At 37.4% G+C, this 20031-nt stretch overlaps 1 protein-coding gene across 1 annotated transcript in view; it reads right to left on the minus strand.

The window, feature by feature from the left end:
• Positions 1-20031, minus strand: part of FMN2 (formin 2) — a 492613-nt gene that overhangs the window by 27534 nt on the left and 445048 nt on the right. The window contains exon 21 of the mRNA XM_045048716.1: positions 3737-3886. Within this exon, the coding sequence (XP_044904651.1) occupies positions 3737-3886 (150 nt within the window). The remainder of the gene's footprint in view (positions 1-3736; positions 3887-20031) is intronic.

Here is a 20031-nt window from a genome sequence, read left to right on the forward strand (position 1 = left end):
GTACAACTGGGTCTGTGAACTATTGTACTAACTGTGGTACCCCACGCCTGATCCAGAGTTGGGCACAGCTCATCTGGAGTTCTTCCTTGGAATTATTCTAGATGCTGGAGAGTGCTCTCACCTACTGGGTTGTGAGAATGTGAGTCGTGCCTATGACCTATGGTCATGGGACCACCCTTCAATAAACAGCCTTGCTTGGAAACTAGACTAAACCACAGAGAGTGGCGGCAGGGGAATGAGAAGGGGAGAGCATGAGAGTAAGAGAGAAACAGAGAGAGGATAAGGAAGGAGGAGGAGGAAGAAGAGGAAAGAGGATATTTAAGAAGACAGATAGTGAATGACAAGCACAGACATACCTGGCTAACCCCCACAGACTGCAGTTAAAATTTCTGTATTCAGAAATCTACACACAAGTTCCATCCCTGCCCTTCTGTGGTTTGACTGTCTAAACAAAGTCTTTCCTTTTGTTTAAGGTTTTTTGAGATTTTTTTCTACTGATAGTGATAAACTTACGCTACGTAAGAAAGCATGTTCATTACTTCAGAAGCAAATTCCTATTCCTGTGTCTGTGTCAAATACAATGATGCAACAAGTCAAATCGGCAAATATTTATGGAGACCATAAGAGGGAAAAGGCATTGTGGCTTAGTGACAGTGAGAGCGACATCAAAAATGAAGACACAAAACATCTCTTTGGTAAATAAAGACTAAAATGCAAATACCACAATAGTTACGGTATAAAATAAAAACAGACACATCATTAGGCATTATCGATGCATGAAATTGACTGAATAAAATACGCAGGTAATAAATACAGGGTACCGAGGAGGGAAAAATCAGGTTAGAAAACAACACTCCATTTTAAGCCTCTGTCGTGCTATGTGAAGTTCTACTCTGAATGACACAGAATGAACCCGCAGTGTAACACCCTTAACTGACCACATCCTGTTTCCTATCAATGTCTGAGGGTATGAAGCATTCCTCAAATATCCTTCTATTTATCTACAGAAAATATGACACAAGGCTTACCCCAGGACAAGGCTGGCTTCATGGGTGTTGTTTGTGCACTTTTGGAAGTGCTCTGTGCTTGGTTCAATGCTTTGCTGTCTTGAAATTTTTAAATAATTTTTATAACAAGGGGCCCCACATTTTCATTTTGTACTGTTTCCTGGAAATTGTGCCACTGGTCCTATACTAATGAAAGAGACACATTTTCTACAAGTGAGTCAGACCAATGGTCTTCCTTATCAGAACAACAGCATTTGCTGGGTAGGATAATATATTTCGGAAGTTCAAGGGCAAAGAAGCACTCACTCACTAGCCTCATATTCCTTAACCTTCTATTAAAAGCAAATTATTTTGAAAAAATGAGAAGTCTGCAGTGAAGAAGAGTTATAATCTGCCAATTCACAACACCGTCATCAAGTGGTGAGCAAAGTCACCAAATGTTGCATCAGAAAGGAAAATCATCAAGGGTTGGGTAAAAAAGCCATGGTATAGGGGCACCTGGGTGGCTCAGTCAGTTGAGCGTCTGACTCTTGGTTTCCGCTCAGGTCAAGGATCTCACAGTTCATGAGATTGAGCCCTATGTCCAGCTCTGTGCTGATAGTATGGAGCTTGCTCTCTCTCCCTCTCTCTCTGCCCCTCCCCTACTCATTGGAGCACATTCTCTCCCTTTCTCTCTGCCTCTCTGTAAATAAATGAAGAGTTAAAAAAAAAAAAAAGGCCACAGTAGAGTCCTAGGGCATGACAAGCACAGGATGAAGGACAAAAGAAGCATCTGGTTCGTTTATGAGATACCTAGCGAAGAAAAGCTAGTTTGGGTCATGTTAAATGCACACAATATCACAGAACAGTGGATTGGTATCAACAGTGATCCCTAGAGACACAGCTCTACCTCATAGAGCACAGGCTAGATGAGACCGAGTATCACTGGGAAATTGTGCAACTGAATTAGTCAGTCTCAACAGTTTCTCGGAGACGGCATCTCACCAGCTCCTGTAGAGGCATGCAGAGTAAAGGCAAGCTACAATGAGAGTGGGTACCTACCTTCTTGTCTCAGGATCCCTAAAAGTAGCACCATAGGACCCTGCCAGCCTTCTGAGATTTACTTATTTCTTTGATATGCTATCAGAACACCTACTCCAAAACTATAGCTCCATCCATCTTGTCTCATTGACACCTACCTCTCATCATTTCCACCCTCATTAAGGAGTCCATCCCCAGCCATCAAACAAATGGCTATACACGGCGAAATACTCATCTGTTTGATTTGTACACTCATGTGACTGAGGTGTCGGCCCTTTTCCAGGGGAACAAGTTGACATCAGAGATGAAAAGAGGCCTGTGGCGAACCAGTGAGGGACCTGGAGGGGAGTTGTAGGTAATGTGCTGAGGTCAAAAGAAGATTCCTCTTTACAATTTTCCAAACTGACAGGCTTTGCTTAGTAATTTTTTTCTGAAAAGATAATACATAACTAAGTCTGAAGGGAATGAATGATGGTTTAAATGGACTTGTAGTTTAGGAATTACCTCTCCTATCTATCTCACCTGTATGGACTTTTGACTAAATTGCATCTTTTAGGTTAACCCATAATGATGGACTTTGAAGTAGAATACTCTCATTATCTTTCGAGTGGATGTTTAAAGTGTTTTACTTCTGTTCAAACCACTCTCTTTTTCCATCTACTATTCACTGAGGTATATGTTCTTCTATGATAAGGCTATGGAATCTAAGTGATGCATATGATTTGACATTCATAGCATAGTCTATGTGCTCAATAAATGCCAGCAATTAATTTCAACTGACTTAAGGATATATCAGAATCTACTTATGTATGATAACTAGGTAGATAATCATGGTTTTGTATGTAAGGAGGACAGGAAGCAGAAATTGTGGAATTTTGTGGTATGATGAACAAAGTCCCTTAGGATATAAGTTTCCTGAAGATCTAAAGCAAAGTCATTGTTAGTGCAAGGATATTGGAAAATATACTAATTGGTTCAGTATTAGGATTTGGTTTACAGGGCTGATTATGTTTCTTTTCCATTCTCCCACTAGACCCAGCTATTTAGGGCTGCTGTCCTGGGAGGGCTAGCTTTCCTCCTGAATTAATATTCAATATGCCTCTATGGAATATCATAATTAGTGACAGAGACTTTATTTTATGTACTTAAGAAATTTCCCTTCATTCCTGAAAAAATTTACTTTAGGAAATGTAGTATAATTCTACAGGAATCTTGAAAGATATTTGAAAAATATTGATCATCTGTTTCTTGGTGACATTGGGCAGAAATTTTAATACAAATGGTGAAATTTCAACAATATATCATGAATTGAGCAAAAACAAAAGAAAAATGAGTCATCTTACCGTTGTAGTCTTTGCTATTGGCCTTTTGAGGTGAGTAGGTTTATCATCTCAGCAAGGTTGTTCCACTCCACTTACATGATCTGCTTGTGTGTGGTTTCCTCATCAGAGAAGTTGTTTTACCAGACAGTGGTCCTGGCAAACCATCTCCTCAGCTATTCTCTGTAGCATCATAGCCTCTACGCCAACCCTTCTCACTCAAACTCCAAATTTTGCCAAATCTCAGCACCCTGTTAGACTTGATATTCCAGGTTGAAGGCCATCTAATTTTTCATTCAGGCTATAAAACTTGGCAACCCCAGTGGTGTCACACCTAATAAAATACCAGTTTTAAAATGCCATTGTGCAAATGAAAAAAAAAAAACCTACCTTTCTTGTAGAATGAGTTTGTTCTCTTTCTTCCAAAAGTCTTTAAAGTCAGAGCTGAATTCATGCCAGATACTGAAGAAAACATTTGGGGACACTTCCTTCTCTCCAATTTTTGGTTTCATGAAGAAATAGGCCGTAGTCTCCAAAAAGCTGTCAGAGCACACACACACAAGCATAAAAGCTATGATTACTTTCCAATATGGGATATTCTTTCTCCATCCAAATGTTGATTTCATTCATGTGCAGTTATTATTACCATGAGAACTCAAAATTTGGAAGCATCAACAGTAGTCTCCTATGGTTTCATGTTAGAGTTTTGGATACAGACGGTAGCAGCTGATAAGTATCCTCCCTATACTGATAACTATGCCTGGTCCAATTCCATTTTCAAAGTTAATCACCAAGTGCCTGACATATTTCAGAAATAAACCCTGTACTCGAGCTGGGACCTACTGAAAGTAGTGGGTCTATAATTTTGTCCAACACTCTAAAAAAAATGAAACATCAGCCATTTGTCCCCAAACTAATATGTATTCTATATGTATTTAATATCACTACATACATTTTGGCTTCCTACACTGCCAGGGAAAGAAGAAAGTGAGTTCCAGAAAATGGTGACAAGTGTCCCATCAGATCATGGCAATCTCACTGAGTGGATACCAATATGGCGGCCAGTACTGTGACAGTAGACTGACAGTGCCACTCTTCAGAAGGTGGTGCTTAAAACTACAACTACATGAAGCTCAGAAGAGTTTCAAAAGGCCTGATTGACAGAGGACATGCAACTAATAAACGGTACATTTAGAACTCCCCAAAGTCTTCTGTTCCCATAAAAAAATGCCCTGAAAAGGACCTAGGCCAATAAAACTGATAATGTCATAGAGAAGAGACGTGGACAGCTGGTCAGAGTATGGCCAGAGTTGCCGCAAAAAGAAGTGGCATTCCAATAACCTTTGCCCCTCTTCCCTTTCTTCCCCCACTTTGGTAGTGGGCAAGCATTAATGCTGATACACAAAGACCGAGTTTGATTTACTATGAAGTAAAATTTTCTAAGGCAACTTGAGTTTACCATATTGTATTGTTTAAGAATATGTGTACACACATATATACATTAACACACATCTGGGTATGTATTCAGTTTTTCATATAGCTGATTTCAAATCCCTAACCTGAAAAAAAATACGAAAAATATCTCATTGAGATGAGCATTAATAAAATCAGATGCGCAAGGTGAATCTGCTCAGAAGATAAAGGAGACTGAGCATCACACACAAAATCAAGAATTCTCAGCCACCTTAAGAGTTACCAGAGGGCTAGTCTGTACTGTTTTTAAACTCGCCTTATAGTGGTCTCTGAGCAGCAAGGTTCCCAGGGACACCAGCGTTTAGATTCTGGGATGACAGAATTTAGATACAGATTTAGATTCAGATTTACATTTACATTTACATTTAGAGATAAGAGCAATTTTTTGATCAAATGTGTAACTCCTGGGAATCATATATTTCTTCCTAGTTAGCCTAGGAGGAAAAATGACACAGGAAAGAAAGTCAATTCTGAGAAAGAGTCGGGCTGTGAAGGGGATATTGTATCTGAGAATCTGGCTGCTGTGAGCTATGGTAATGACATCAGGATACCTCCACAGGAGGTATTGATGGCATGAAGACTGCCAAGAGAGTGACATCAGAGAGCAAGAGCAGTCTAAGACATATCTGGGTCATATTTTATTAAAACTGATGACATATAGACATACTTCCCTCCCGGGAAAACTGGTAATTCTCCTTATATGCCTAAAGACTATTTACGACCTAAATGGCAGAAATCAGGTCTCAAATCCTTGACTATCCACTTATTCTTTTCCGTCATTTCTCAGTATTTATGCTTTGTAAAATTTATTGCAGACCAAGCCAGTCTACTTGGGCAGACGTATCTAAGTTTTAATAGTTGGCTCATCTGTGCAGCCACTTACAACATTTTGAAAGTGCTATCATGAGGCAGCATGGTATAAAGGAAAGAATATAGGATTAAGAGTAGGAAGACATCGGATATTGAATCTTGACTATCTATACGAGCAAACCATTTCACATCATCTGACTCGCTTTTTCACCTATAAAACAGTGAATGTCATAAGCAATTTAATTCCAAAGAACATTAATTTCCAAAGTGTTTGTTAAATGTTTTAACACAGAAAAAACTCATTTTGTATTGCATATTATTTTACATTACATATATTCTATATTAAATATTAAGAAATATAAATATATATTTACCAAATATTTTCTCTAAACTGTATTAATTGAATTCAGGTTGATTTATTAATAAAATCTTATGTGATCATGCTCCCTGCTATTTTTGAATTATTGGCATGCAGAGAGGTTTGCGATACTAGTAATAATTATTCTAATCATTGAATAATTTTCCCTTGGCTTTGTCCTAAATTGCCTACATAGCTTTAAGAAGATAACAATTTTTGAATTTCAGTTTTGAGCTTTTAGTTTCTTCATCTGTAAAGTGCAGGGTATGTCTGCTTTTCTATATATCATAAAGATTAAATGAAAAGTACTTGCAAGTTATGAACTAAAATAGAAATATATGTATTAACTTTATAAGGAGCAAGCATTTTTCACTAAAAACATTCTATACACAAAACTTAATAAATTTGTGGGACATATTAGTATCTTACTATTGCTGAACAGAATGATTCCCAATGATGACAACCTATGTACTTAGTCATTTCTTTGGAAGTGGCCACAGTGAAAGACAAGTGTCACCTAAGTATGACACAGAGAGTAAAGAATTACCTCAGGACCACAAATGCTGTCCCAACTCTATTCAACAACCCCACATCCTAGAATAAAGCATAAGCACTTTTCAAAACCAACCAAACAAATGATAGGCAAAAATTTCTACAAGTGATCAGAGTATACCAGAGGTATTTTTGGTTATATAATCCTGTCTATATTAGGTGGCATTCAGCTAATCCAAACTTAAATAACATGAAAGATACCCATTTGGTTGATGGGTGGAAGGGATAGATTGTATTCTTTCTAAATTATCCTTTTTTTCCCCTAAATCTGAATCCAGGAGGGTCCCATCCACCATACAGTAATACAGGAACACAAAAGAATGTGGGCATTTTATCTGGGACCTTCATCACTACTGGCTGCTCTGTGAGGCTCTCTCGAAATAACTGTGACACGCTAGGAGCCAGTAGTGAACAGAACTGTAGTTATCACACTAAGAGAATATAGCAATCATAGTAAAAGATGACTTCAGAGGTCACCAAAAATCAGGAGCCCTGTAATCAGGATTCTTAAATAGCCCTTTCTGGAAAAGATCAGTACTACACTTCTTTTACTACAAACATGGCACAAATATACTGCTCTGCAATACAACTGAGGTAGCCACAGAGTTCTGAAAACATAGTTCCAGCAGAATTGTTTTGAAATTTCTCTGAATCCTCACATAAAAACAGAGAAAGCAACTGAGATATTAAAAATCAAAGCTAATAGGAAAATATCTGCAAAAACACTGTGTCCAATATCACCACAAACTTCAAAATGCAAACAGGTGGGGGGCATCTGGGTGGTTCAGTTGATCACACCTCCAACTTCAGCTCAGGCCATGATCTCGTGGTTCGTGGGTTTGAGCCCAGCGTAGGGCTCTGTACTGACAGCTCAGAGTCTGGAGCCTGCTTCAGATTCTGTGTCTCTCTCTTTCTCTGCCCCTGCCCAGCTCTCTCTGTCTCTGTCTCTCTCTCAAAAATAAATAAACATTAAAAAAAATTAAATGCAAACAGGTGGGACAAACCACTGACAACACAAAACCCAATTCATAACATCATCTGTATAGGAGGAGGCAGAGGAAAATAATAGAGGGACCCCTAAAAACAGAAGAACCCCTGAATCACAAACAGGCACTCTTAAAAAGTGTTGAGGGCCAATCTGAGGATTGCAGCTGAAATTGGAAGGGGTTTTACGCATTTTAACTCATGGAAGAGGAGAAAAGATCTAGACTAAGTACTGAAAAGGATGGAAACAGTCTGCAATACATGAAGTCTTAGTACTAACGAACAGAAACTCCCTCTTATGGCAAAGCTCTGCATTGATAGAAAATGCTGGGAGTAGATGCAAATTGTGCAGGATAAACACAGGGACAAAGAAAATAGAAAATGCAGATACAGTAGAGGGGAAATTTTGCGGGCAATATTTTTGTTTTATTCTTTTTTGCCATTGTGCACAAGCAACAAAAGAGAAATCTCTAGAACAGTGAAACTACTAAAGCTATCCTCATTCATCTATTCATCCTAAAAGTTCAGTAAAAATAATTTCATATAAAAATGAGGAGAAAAATATTGGGGCAGGAAAAAGTATGCCACTCAAACACTAAGCATAGCCATGCTGATGTGGTTTTATTATCAGAGAAACAGACTTCAAGACAATATTATTACAGCATGATTTCATAATGATAAAAACATCCCATTTTCAGAAAGATGTAACAATCCAAAATATGTATGCATCTAAGAAGAGTTTCAAAATACATGAAGGAAAACCCACAAAACAAAAAGGGAAAAGAGGTAAAACCTTCATCATAATTGTTTATTTTAACATCCTTTCTCAGTAATGGACAGAACTAGAAAAAAAATCACTAAAGGATATATAAGTTGTGAATATTATCCACAAATTGACCTAATTCACTTTTACAGAACACTGTAATCAACAATTAGAATATATGAGAGCATACGAAAACCTTCACCAACACAGATCAGATACTGAATCATAAAAGAAGTCTCAATAAACTTCAAAGGACTGAAATTATCCAGAATATGTTCTCTGACCATAGTGGCTTTAAATTATGAAAAATTTAAAATGGTATATCTAGGAAATCTTCATTCTGGAAATTAACTAAACTGCTATAAATAACCCATGGGTCAAAAAAGTAATCACACATACACACACACACACACACACAATCACAAAAGAAATTAGAAAATATTTCAAACTGACTAAAATTGAAAACATAGATATCAAATATATATTTGGGAGCAGATAAAGCAGTGCTTAGAAATTTGGAAGTTTAAAATATCTATAATTAGAAAAAGTACTTATAATTAGAAAAATAAAGGTATAAAATGAATAATGTAGGCATCTACCTCAAGAAGTTAAAGAGAATCAAATTAAACTTGACTAGACAGAAGAATGGAAATAATAAGAACACAAAACAAAGAAATAGAAAAGAAACATTACAGAAAATTAACAAGACCATGAGCTGAATTACTGAAAAGTTTAACAAAATTGATAACCCCCTACCAAAGTTGATAAAGAAAAACAGAGAAAACACAAATCACCAGTCCCACAGATCTAAGTGGTGTTATCGTCATAGACCATACAGGCCCTAAAAGCATAATATGAGATATTATCAATAATTTTATGCCAAAATCTATTAAAAATTGAAATTACTTTCAATTTTTAATGAAGTTTTAATAAATAATTTTTTATAAACTCGTAATAGAAAATACCCCTTTCCAAATACTTGCAGTCCAAATTGTTTCACGGGTGCATTAACAAACCTTTAATGAAGAAATAATGCCAATTTAACACTAACTCTTTCAGAAAACAGAGAATGAGGGCACACTTGTCAACTCATTTTATGAAGCCACCATTACTCTGATGTTAATACCAAAAACCAAAAACATATTAAGCAATCACTGTAACCTGTCACATTAGCAGAGTAAGGAAGAAAAGCCAAATGATTATTTCAATAAATGAAGAAAAAGAATCTGAAAAAACTCAACTAATTCATTATTACAAAAGAGGAAAAATTCTCTGCAAGAAGTAAGGCTTACACAATTAGATAAATGACATCTGTGAAAAGCGTCTAGCTGACATCATACTCAAAATTATATATGCTATATGATTCCATTTATTTTTTTTTAATTTTTTTTTAACGTTTATTTATTTTGGGGACAGAGAGAGACAGAGCATGAACGGGGGAGGGGCCGAGAGAGAGGGAGACACAGAATCGGAAACAGCCTCCAGGCTCTGAGCCATCAGCCCAGAGCCCGACGCGGGGCTCAAACTCACAGACCGCGAGATCACGACCTGGCTGAAGTCGGACGCTTAACCGACTGCGCCACCCAGGCGCCCCTATTTAAATGAAATCTATGTATATACAAAATTAATCTATGTTGATAGAAGTAAAAATAATGATTGTCTCTTCACAGAGGTGTGAGGTAAACAGATTGAGGCAACAGAGCTGTTTTAAATCATGTTTGAATGGTAATTGCTCATTGAACTTGTTTTATTGTATAAATTATGCCTCAATTAACAAAGAAAGCAAGTTAGAAAAACAAAAAAAAGAGAGAAAGAAGGAGGGTGGGAAAGAAGGAACTGAAAGGAGACTGTGATTAAGTCTATGTTTAGTAGTTTTTTTTTTATTTTAAGTTTATTTATTTATTTTGAGAGAGAGAGAAAAAGGAAGAGAGAGAGAGAGAAAAAATGAGAACAGAGAGGGGCAGAGAGAAGGAGAGACAGAATCCCAAGCAGGCTCCACACCATTAGTGCAGAACCTGATGTAGGGCTCAATCTCACAAACCAAGCCGAGATCAAGAGTAGATGCTTAACTGACTGCACCACCCAGGTGCCCCTATTTAATAGCTATTAAAAGAAAAAAACAAACCAGGGATAAAATAATGGCTCTGCAGACCAGTGGGAACATGCCAGAGACAGGCTTATAAACAGATGAAAATTATTGGCTAATATTTCAAGATATGCTAAATGAAATTAATAAAATGATAGAAGCTATAATAAACATAATTCAAAGTAGAAAGACTCAGAAATGAGATGGTAGGAGTTAGTAAAGAACCATGAAGTTTTAAATATTTCACACATGAAGACTGGACCAGAAGTAACAAGAGTTAATAAGATCAATACATCATTTGTTAATAGAAATAAAGATAAAATGAAAGAAATATGGGGGTGCTTGGGTGGCTCAGTCAGTTTGGCATCTGACTTCAGCTCAGGTCATGATCTCACTGCTCATGAGTTCGAGTCCCACGTTGGGCTCTGTGCTAACAGCTCGGAGCCTGGAGCCTGCTTAGGATTCTCTCTCTCTCTCTCTCTCTCTCTCTCTCTCTTTGCACCTCCCCTGCTCATTCTCTGTCTCTCTCTCTCAAATATAAAATAAAACATAAAAATATGTTTTTAAAAAGAAATAAAAATTTAAGAACAAAGAGAAATGAAGAAAAAAAAGAGAAAGTTACAAATATAAAAGACAAGACAGCTCCGTAAGTGTATTATAAAAGCCTCTACAAAAGGTAACCAAAGCAATGGCATGGAATACATATTTAAAAATATGACTCAGGGCGCCTGGGTGGCGCAGTCGGTTAAGCGTCCGACTTCAGCCAGGTCACGATCTCACAGTCCGTGAGTTCGAGCCCCGCGTCAGGCTCTGGGCTGATGGCTCAGAGCCTGGAGCCTGTTTCTGATTCTGTGTCTCCCTCTCTCTCTGCCCCTCCCCCGTTCATGCTCTGTCTCTCTCTGTCCCCAAAATAAATAAACGTTGAAAAAAAAATTAAAAAAATAAATAAATAAATAAAAATATGACTCAAGAACACTTTTTAGGAATAAATAAAAGTATTTGGTGCTACATGTTAAAAGGGCATGCCAATAGTCAACTCTGAGGCATATTCTAGTAATAAAAGTATTATATTTAAAAAATAAGAAAAAATAAAAATAATCCTTTGGTCATCATGCAAAAACAAAAAAACAAAAAAAAACCAAGTCCCTAACAAAGGAAAAAAAACTTAACTATCACCATATATTTAGACAATATCCTATGTCAGAGACAGTGGAATAATATTTAAGATACTAAAGACAAAAAGGGTGAACCAAATATTTTATACCCAACCAAACTAACTTTTGTTTACAAAGGGTGCAGGAGGACTATTTTCAGTTTGAACAAATGGAAGAAAAATTGTTCTAATGACAAATTATCGAAGAATCTACTAGAAAATGAGATTCAGGAAGTCAAGATACAGAAGAGACACTGATGTAAGGATTGGCAGATCAGGTTTCTCAACATGGAAAAAGACACACGATGTTAAATCTTACAGTTAAGAACACTGCCCTGAATTTGAACTGGAAGTGTTGGTATGAACTAACAATGTACTCTAATTCCAGCTCTGCCTACTAACAGGTCTAGTCACAGTACTAATTCAATACCAACTATACTAGCACCCAGATCTGTGATCTCCAAAGACCATTCTAAATAACGGACCCAGTTCTGCTTGAAGAAATAGCTCAGTCCAGCACTGGGGAAAATGTACAAAATGAACCTGGAATGTCCTATCAAAGAAGACAGTAAGAAAGCTCATACCAAAATAACTCAGAAGTGAACTTAAAGATGGAACATTTTGTATATTAGTAAGAATAATAACTGCAAAGGACTGAAATACCAAAAATGCATTTGATTCAATGAACTCATCATAATGCTTAATACTTTCAAAATATATTTGCTTACTGTTAGAAGATGGTAGAGAACCAGTTATTATTTTGAAAACTGGAAAACTAAGGAAATATAACACATTTCCTCAATGAACCATACCACTGAATAGCTCTATGCCAAATGAGGGAAACATTTTCTTTTATAACTGAGAAAAATGACAACATGTCACAATTTTACAGTTCCTTATAAATTAATGCACCAAGACATTGATTATCAAAGGCTGGTATATCACAGGAAAAGACAATCAAGTACTTCCATTTGGTAGAACACACCACAACTTGCGAAATAATTCTGCCAAAATATTCAGACCTAAAAGTGACCAAGTGTCTAGAGCTATTTACTAATCTGCAAGAAATATGGGGCAGAGGATCTTGATTACCTGCATTAGTAGGATAAAATCAGTTAATTCGGAGAAACACTATAGAACTTCTATGGACTGAATGTGTCCAAAATTTTCATACGCTAAAGACCAAATTCTCTATGTAATGGTACTTGGAGATGAAACCTTTTGGAGATAATTAGGTTTAGATGAGGTATTGAGAGTATAGCCCCTATGATGAGATTAGTGCTCTTATAAGAAGAAGAAGCCAGAGCAGAGCTAATCCCACCCCCAGTCTCTGCCATGTGAGGACACAACAAGGTGACAGCTGTCTACAAGCCAGGAAGAGGGCCCTCACCAGACACCAAGTCTGCTGTCACCTTGATCTTGGACATTACAGCTTCCAGAACTGTGAGAAATAAATGTTTATTGTTTAGGCCATCCACTATATGGTATTTTGCTGTTATAGCTAGAACTAAGATAAGAAAAGATGATCTAGTTTCCTCAATAAATAAATTTCAAGGGGAAAAAGTGTTGGAGGGCACACTATTATACATACTTAAAAGGTATTATCTAATTATAATGGTTTAAATTTCTTTATACCCTGTTTCAAACAAACTGTAACAAATTACAAACACTTATAATACATATGAACTGACTAGACTTTTGAAAAGAGACGGAGTATTTTGTGACATTAGGAATTCTTCTTGTTATTATTTTTAGGGGTAAAAGTAATTGTGTGTTTTAAAGTGGATCTTTTAGAGATACCTACTCAAGTGTTGACAGATAACATTACATCTGTTGAGGATTTGCTTCAGAAATACTATGGGAGGGGCAAGTTGGTACAGGGGTCTAGATGAAACCAAATTGGTAATTGCTGTGGTTGGGTGATAACTACACGGTGGGTCAGTGTATATTCATTACTTTTGCACATGTTTTAACTTTTCAATAATGAGGATTTTGAAAAATTACAAATGCACACACAGGGCTAATAGAAAGAATTAATGGCTACAATCGCCTTCTAAAATGGCATTCTAGAAATATTTTTAAAAGACTAGAACACTGCTTGAAAGACCTCGAGTGGATATTGTTTTTGACTACGAGTTATGTTCCACAGATAAAACAGCTTTGATTTCCTTATTTGAAAATGGGCCACGCCACCAAATAAGAATTATATTCTTTCGGGGCGCCTGGGTGGCGCAGTCGGTTGAGCGTCCGACTTCAGCCAGGTCACGATCTCGCGGTCCGGGAGTTCGAGCCCCGCGTCAGGCTCTGGGCTGATGGCTCGGAGCCTGGAGCCTGTTTCCGATTCTGTGTCTCCCTCTCTCTCTGCCCCTCCCCCATTCATGCTCTGTCTCTCTCTGTCCCAAAAATAAAATAAAAACGTTGAAAAAAAAAAATTTTTAAAAAGAATTATATTCTTTCAAACTTCTCATCTGTTTTTAAGGCAGTTGTCCATTTGGGAACTGTGCACATAAAGAATGTCTCAAAACTTGGTTTTTACTACAACCAAAAGAGGTGCCTGTAATTATCCTAAAATAGCATTTTCTTGCCACAAGTTATGATCTATATGGAGACGCATGTTTTGTGCAAATGAAATATTTAAAGATAATATAGTCTGTTATTGCTATCAGTTATTTCCCATCTCTGAACAGAATTTACTGCAACTCAAGCACTATATAAAACCTTGAATTTAAGCCCAACAATTTTAGTGGCACCTACTCTGTTGAAGTCCTAGAAAAGGGCACTATTGCTTTCCTTTAATTCATCAGTGAACAGGTAGTAACTTAGTGCCAGATACCACAAATGGCAGAGCAAAGATATTCAAGCAAAATGCAATCTCTATTCAATTCCTTCCTTGAGGAATATTTCTGTTGGGTTAACAAATAAACAAGTCAAGGTACTGAACAAAGCAATTCGCTATGTTATGCCTCAGGTTTATAGGCTCCTGGACATTTACTGATGCTCTCAGAATTCAATCACTCTGAACAGCCGCTCTATCAAATACATGCTTCGAGAAGGATAAACTCTTCTGTGATAATGTTTAGGAAATGTTCAAATATTTATTCTTCAACAACCTGAAAGCATGTCTAAAACAAGAGAAGAGAGGACTTTTTGGTATGTGGCTGGGTGTTTCAGAAATGATCCCAGTTGCAGAAAAAAAGACGCATCCACAAGAGCAATCCAGGATGAGTAATCTAAAGATAGGTTGATTTTCAGAGTCATCAGTATTCTTACTGACTGATGTCAGAGAGACTTTCCACTCCAGTTAACATAATAATACTGCATCATTTGTGTCCACTGGCTGCTTGCTCCCATCAACCTGGCCTCATAGGCTGTGGCATTCAAATTCTGCACTTTCTCATCTGCTTGTAATGCTCTTTAATCAATATCCACATGGCTGCCTCTCATCTCTTTAAGATCTTTGCTCAAACCTTACCTCCTCAAATGAGACTGTACATTTCACCAAAGAAAAATAGGAACACTGGACTCCCCTAACATATCTACTTTATCTTTTTCTTTTTGTTTTTAATGTTTATTTATTTTTGAGACAGAGAGAGACAGAGCATGAACGGGGGAGGGTCAGAGAGAGGGGGAGACAGAGAATCCAAAGCAGGCTCCAGGCTCTGAGCTGTCAGCACAGAGCCCGATGTGGGGCTCGAACTCATGGACTGTGAGATCGTGACCTGAGCCGATGTCAGATGCTTAACCGACTGAGCCACCCAGGCGCCCCCTTTTTTTTTTTTTTGCTTTACTACTATGCCATCAGTGGTCTTCCTCCTCTAGAATTTATCCTCTATGAGGGACATTTTTATCTTTTATGTTCATTGCTTTATCCCTAGCATTTGAACAGTGTCTAGCACCCAGCAATTGTTTGGTCAATATTTGCTTAAAGAATGATTCTCTGCTAACAATGGGGCTAGACAGTTCTAGGTAAAAAAAAAAACAAAAAAAACACAAAAAAAAAACCAAAAAAAAAAACCCTCCGATTTTTAGAAACTTAGTAGTAGACAAAAATCTGTTAGGCCTTTTATAGCCTGACATTAAAAAACAAAGGCTTTGAATTGGAAGGACCAAGATTTAGTTCTGGCTCCACCCAACTTGGACCTTTGCTGACTTAATTACCTCCTCTAAGCTCTGCCACCTCGTTTGTAATATGAGAATGAATGGCAGGGCTTCTTACCTAATCAGATCCTTATGAGGATGAATGAGATCAAGTAGGCAAATGCCTATGGAGTTACCAGGTGCACAGTAAGATCTATAAGTAATGGTTCTATTATCACTGGTCAAGCTTCTTCTTTAGCCTCCCTGGTATGTTCACAAAGTATGAAAAGACCTGGCACTTGTTCCTCATACAGAAAAGTCAAGGTGAACAATTCCTTTCTTTCCTGTACTCTCACATAATTATGAGACAGCACAGGACCAATTTAGAAATTAAGACTAATGTCATTATGTCAGTCTCCCACGGGACAACAGGCCAGTGCTCAGTGGGGTGGCCACGTTACCCATTCTTCCCTACTCATCTTCGCAATTTATCTCATTTGGCTTAGGAAACGTTTGCAGTAACTCCTGCCAAGAGAATTCCTCTCACTTCATTTATGTGGAAAGAAAAACATATCCTTTCATCCTGGCACCATATAAGAGATGAACAATAAGGGATTTTGCCCTTTATTCTTGAGTCTACTTCATGTGACCGTTTCATATTTCAAGACATATATTTCATGTACATGTATACACACACACACACACACACACACACACACAGATGCACGCACACAGGGACACATCTTCCTGGCACCTAGTTCACAGACATATCACAGTCCACAGCTAAGAAGACAGGTCTGCTGAAAGCAGCAAACCCATTTAATTCAACTTCCTCTTCTTCCTACCACCAAATACAGCTGTAGTTATCAGTCAAGTTAATACCACAACTCAGGTCTGACTTGTTGTTCTTATGTTCTGTTGCATCTCTAAGCTCTGTGCAGAAAGGAACAGGTCATTTATTAATTTCCTCTCTCTCTAATGTTAATGCCAAGAAGCTTTGGGACCAAAGTCCTCCCTCCCTGGCTCAATTGCCAACGTGGCAGTTCAGGCTATTTTGAGATATCTCTATGTTTGTATTTGTGGGTAGAAGTGAAGGGTCTGATGAGGTCGTTTCTTTTGCACACTCTATGATCAGAGCAGCCTTTTCAGTGAGTCAGCAATTTAGTTCTGGCCCCATCTGAGTGCTCCTGGGGTGCCTTCGTCTCTGTTTCCTCTGTGGCCATCCCTTCTTTCTCTCAATACCATTGTCCTTTTGGAGCATAGCTAAAAGGTCACATGCTAAACGACACTTTATACACAGAATAGGAATTGCACATTTATGACTTAATTTAGTTCATATAGGCAGAATCAAGAACATAAAGCATCTCAGTATTAAATACGAGGCCAAGAGAGCATACCAGTTTAAATGAACTGCCAAGGATCATCATCATAAATCTTCTCTTGCTTTTGCCTTTTTATTGTGCAATGTTGGATTTTGTAACATTATTCTCCAGAACAAACTAAAATCTCAAGAGAAAGATCTATTTTCAGTTAAAACCTTCCACAAGTAACTGCAGTTTTTGGCATCCAAATTGTCCTCTTCACTTCCACCTCCTTCCTCCACCCCCATAGGAACTTACATGAAGTGTAACAAATTTTATTACCCCAATAAGGAAGAATAAATTCCCTTCCTTCATCATTAAAAGGCCTTTGAGGGGTCTTCCATCCCTTCTAAAAAGCACAAAGAATACTCTCAGGCCAATGATTTAGCTCCAGGCAATAGAAAGTCAGAGGAATTCGGACTGGTAAGAGGACAAACTGGTATTTCTTTTCTCTTAAAATGAACAACTGTGGTATTTCCACCTTCAGGGTAATTGTGTTCTCAAAACAGCCAACTGCTCTAGAAAAAAAGGTAATTCAACACAAGAACAAGTATAAGCTCATACAAAACATGGAAGAAAAGATTAAAAATCCAAGTGACACATTTTCAGGCACTGATTGGCACTGAGAGGACGATGTTAAGTCCCAAAGTCACTCTGATCCCAAAGATCAGGCAACCAGGGAGTCTTTAAAACTAGGAACCAGATAATAACTATGATCAACAATGTGAGGGAAATTCTTTTTCTCTTACCTCCTGTAGCTTATATACACACTGTAGATTTCTTCCTAAATTTATCCTTATTCGTACTATGTCCTGAATTCTAGCTTTCATGAAAATCTCACCTTACTAATTCACATACATTTTCACCACTCTAAATTTCTCTCTATATATATCATTGCATTTTCATTTCTAAAACTTGGAGGTGGGTAGGCTTCAACACCTCTCAATCAAGACTAAGTTCTTGGGGTGCCTGGGTGGCTCAGTTGGTGAAGCTCCAGACTTTGGCCCAGGTCCTGATCTTACGGTGTGTGGGTTAGAGCCCCGCATCAGGATCTGTGTTGACACCTCAGAGCCTGGAGCCTGCTTCAGACTCTGTGTGTGTCTCTCTCTCTACCCCTTCCCCACTTGTACTCTATCTCTTTCTCTGTCTCTCTGTCTCTCCCTCTCTCTCTTAGAAATGAATAAACATTTTTAAAAGAGACAAAGTTCTTTACCTGCATGGTTTTTATCCTACCTACAACTATTACCTCTAGGAAGGTATCCACTCCATTGTTTCCTATTTCCAGCATTTAATATCTCTCTTATTATGATCAGCTTTTTCTCCTGATTCTGAAAGTACATACAGATTTTTCCATTCAAAAATATTCCTCTTAGCCACGCAGACTCCTTGAGAGACACCATTACTTATGCATAGTTGCTTTATAATTTAATTCTGTGTCCTCACTCATTTTGAAATCAGGTTTCAGAGACTACCCTTCCATCTTTCTTCTCTGAGTGGTCCCCAATAAAAACCTATGGCTTTTAGCCATTTTTATCATCATGTCCTTAAATATCCATCACTATCTTGCTTACTTTAATTTGAAACTAAGAAGTTGTTAACAGAGCTTTTCATTTACTCCTTACAGTGACCTATGCAAAAGGCATAAAATAGAATATTTCCATTTTCCCTTCATGAAACTCAATTATGGGAGCTTTGGATCACCTATTTCATTCGTCACCTTACTTTAGATTAACTTTAGATTTATAGAAAGTTGAAAAGATAATATACAGACTCCCCATATAGCCTTTCCCCAGCCTCTTCTAATATTAACTTCTTATACAATCACAATACATTTGTCAAAGCTAAGAAGTTAACATTAGTACCATAAAAGTGAGAGGAATTCTCTCGGCAGGAGCTACTGCAAAGTTTCTTTTGAATGAAGGAAGATAAACTGCATAGATGAGTAAAGAGGGACAGGCAAAGGTGGTTACCCCACTCTGGCATTAGCCTCCTGTCATCAGGATATGGATATACTGACATCAGTTTTAATTTATATAAAACTCCTATGTTGTCTCATAATTATTGACGGTTAAAAAAAGGAGAAACAGAAATTGAAATCATACCAAGTATGTGCTCTGACCACAGGGAAATTAAATTAGAAGGCAGTAACTGAATGATAACGGGGAAATCTTCAGATTACTTCTAAATAATTCATAGATTAAAGAGAATGTTTCAAGGGAAATTGGAAAATGTTGCATATATATCTACTAAAGAAATTAAATCAATATTTAATAACCTTTTAAAAAAGGAACCACCAGGTCCAGGTGGCTTCCCTGGTAAATTCTATCAAACATTTAAAGAAAAAAAATGATAGCAATTTTCTGCAGTATCTTCCAGAAAGCAGAAGCAGAAGAACCAATTGCTAACTCATTCTATGAAGCCAGCATTAATCTAATACCAAAAACAAGAAGCAGCCATCACAAGAAACAAAAATATAGGCCAATATCTCTTGAACAGATGCAAAACTCCTCAATACAGTATTATCAAATAGAGTTCAACATGAATAAGAAGTATACACCATGACCAAGTAAAATTTATTCCAATTATGCAAAGTGTGTTCAAGATTCAAATCAAATCATGTAATCTATCACATCAACAAGTTTAAAAAAATCATATGATATAAAATGATGTAGAGAAAGCATTTGAAAAATATCTAACATCATTTGTAATAAAATTCTCAGAAAACTAGGAATAAAGAACTTCCTCAAATTGATACGGAACATCTACAAACACACTCTACAGCTAACATCATACTTAATGTGAAAAGACTAATGCCTTTTTTTTTCTGAGAGAGAGGGGGCACAAGTGAGCGAGGGGCAGAAAGAGAGAGAGAGAGAGAGAGAGAGAGAGAGAGAGAGAGAGAGAAGTGGGACTCACCTGAAGTGGGGCTCATGTTCACCCAAAATGGGGCTCAAACTCACCTGATGTAGTAATAATAATACCATGAGATCATGACATGAGCCAAAGTCAGATGCTTAATGACTGAGCCACCCAGATGCCAAAGAATAATCCCTTCTTAAGTTTGGGAA

The sequence above is a fragment of the Felis catus genome, chromosome F1, assembly GCF_018350175.1.
Source record: "Felis catus isolate Fca126 chromosome F1, F.catus_Fca126_mat1.0, whole genome shotgun sequence".
Lineage (NCBI taxonomy): Eukaryota > Metazoa > Chordata > Mammalia > Carnivora > Felidae > Felis > Felis catus.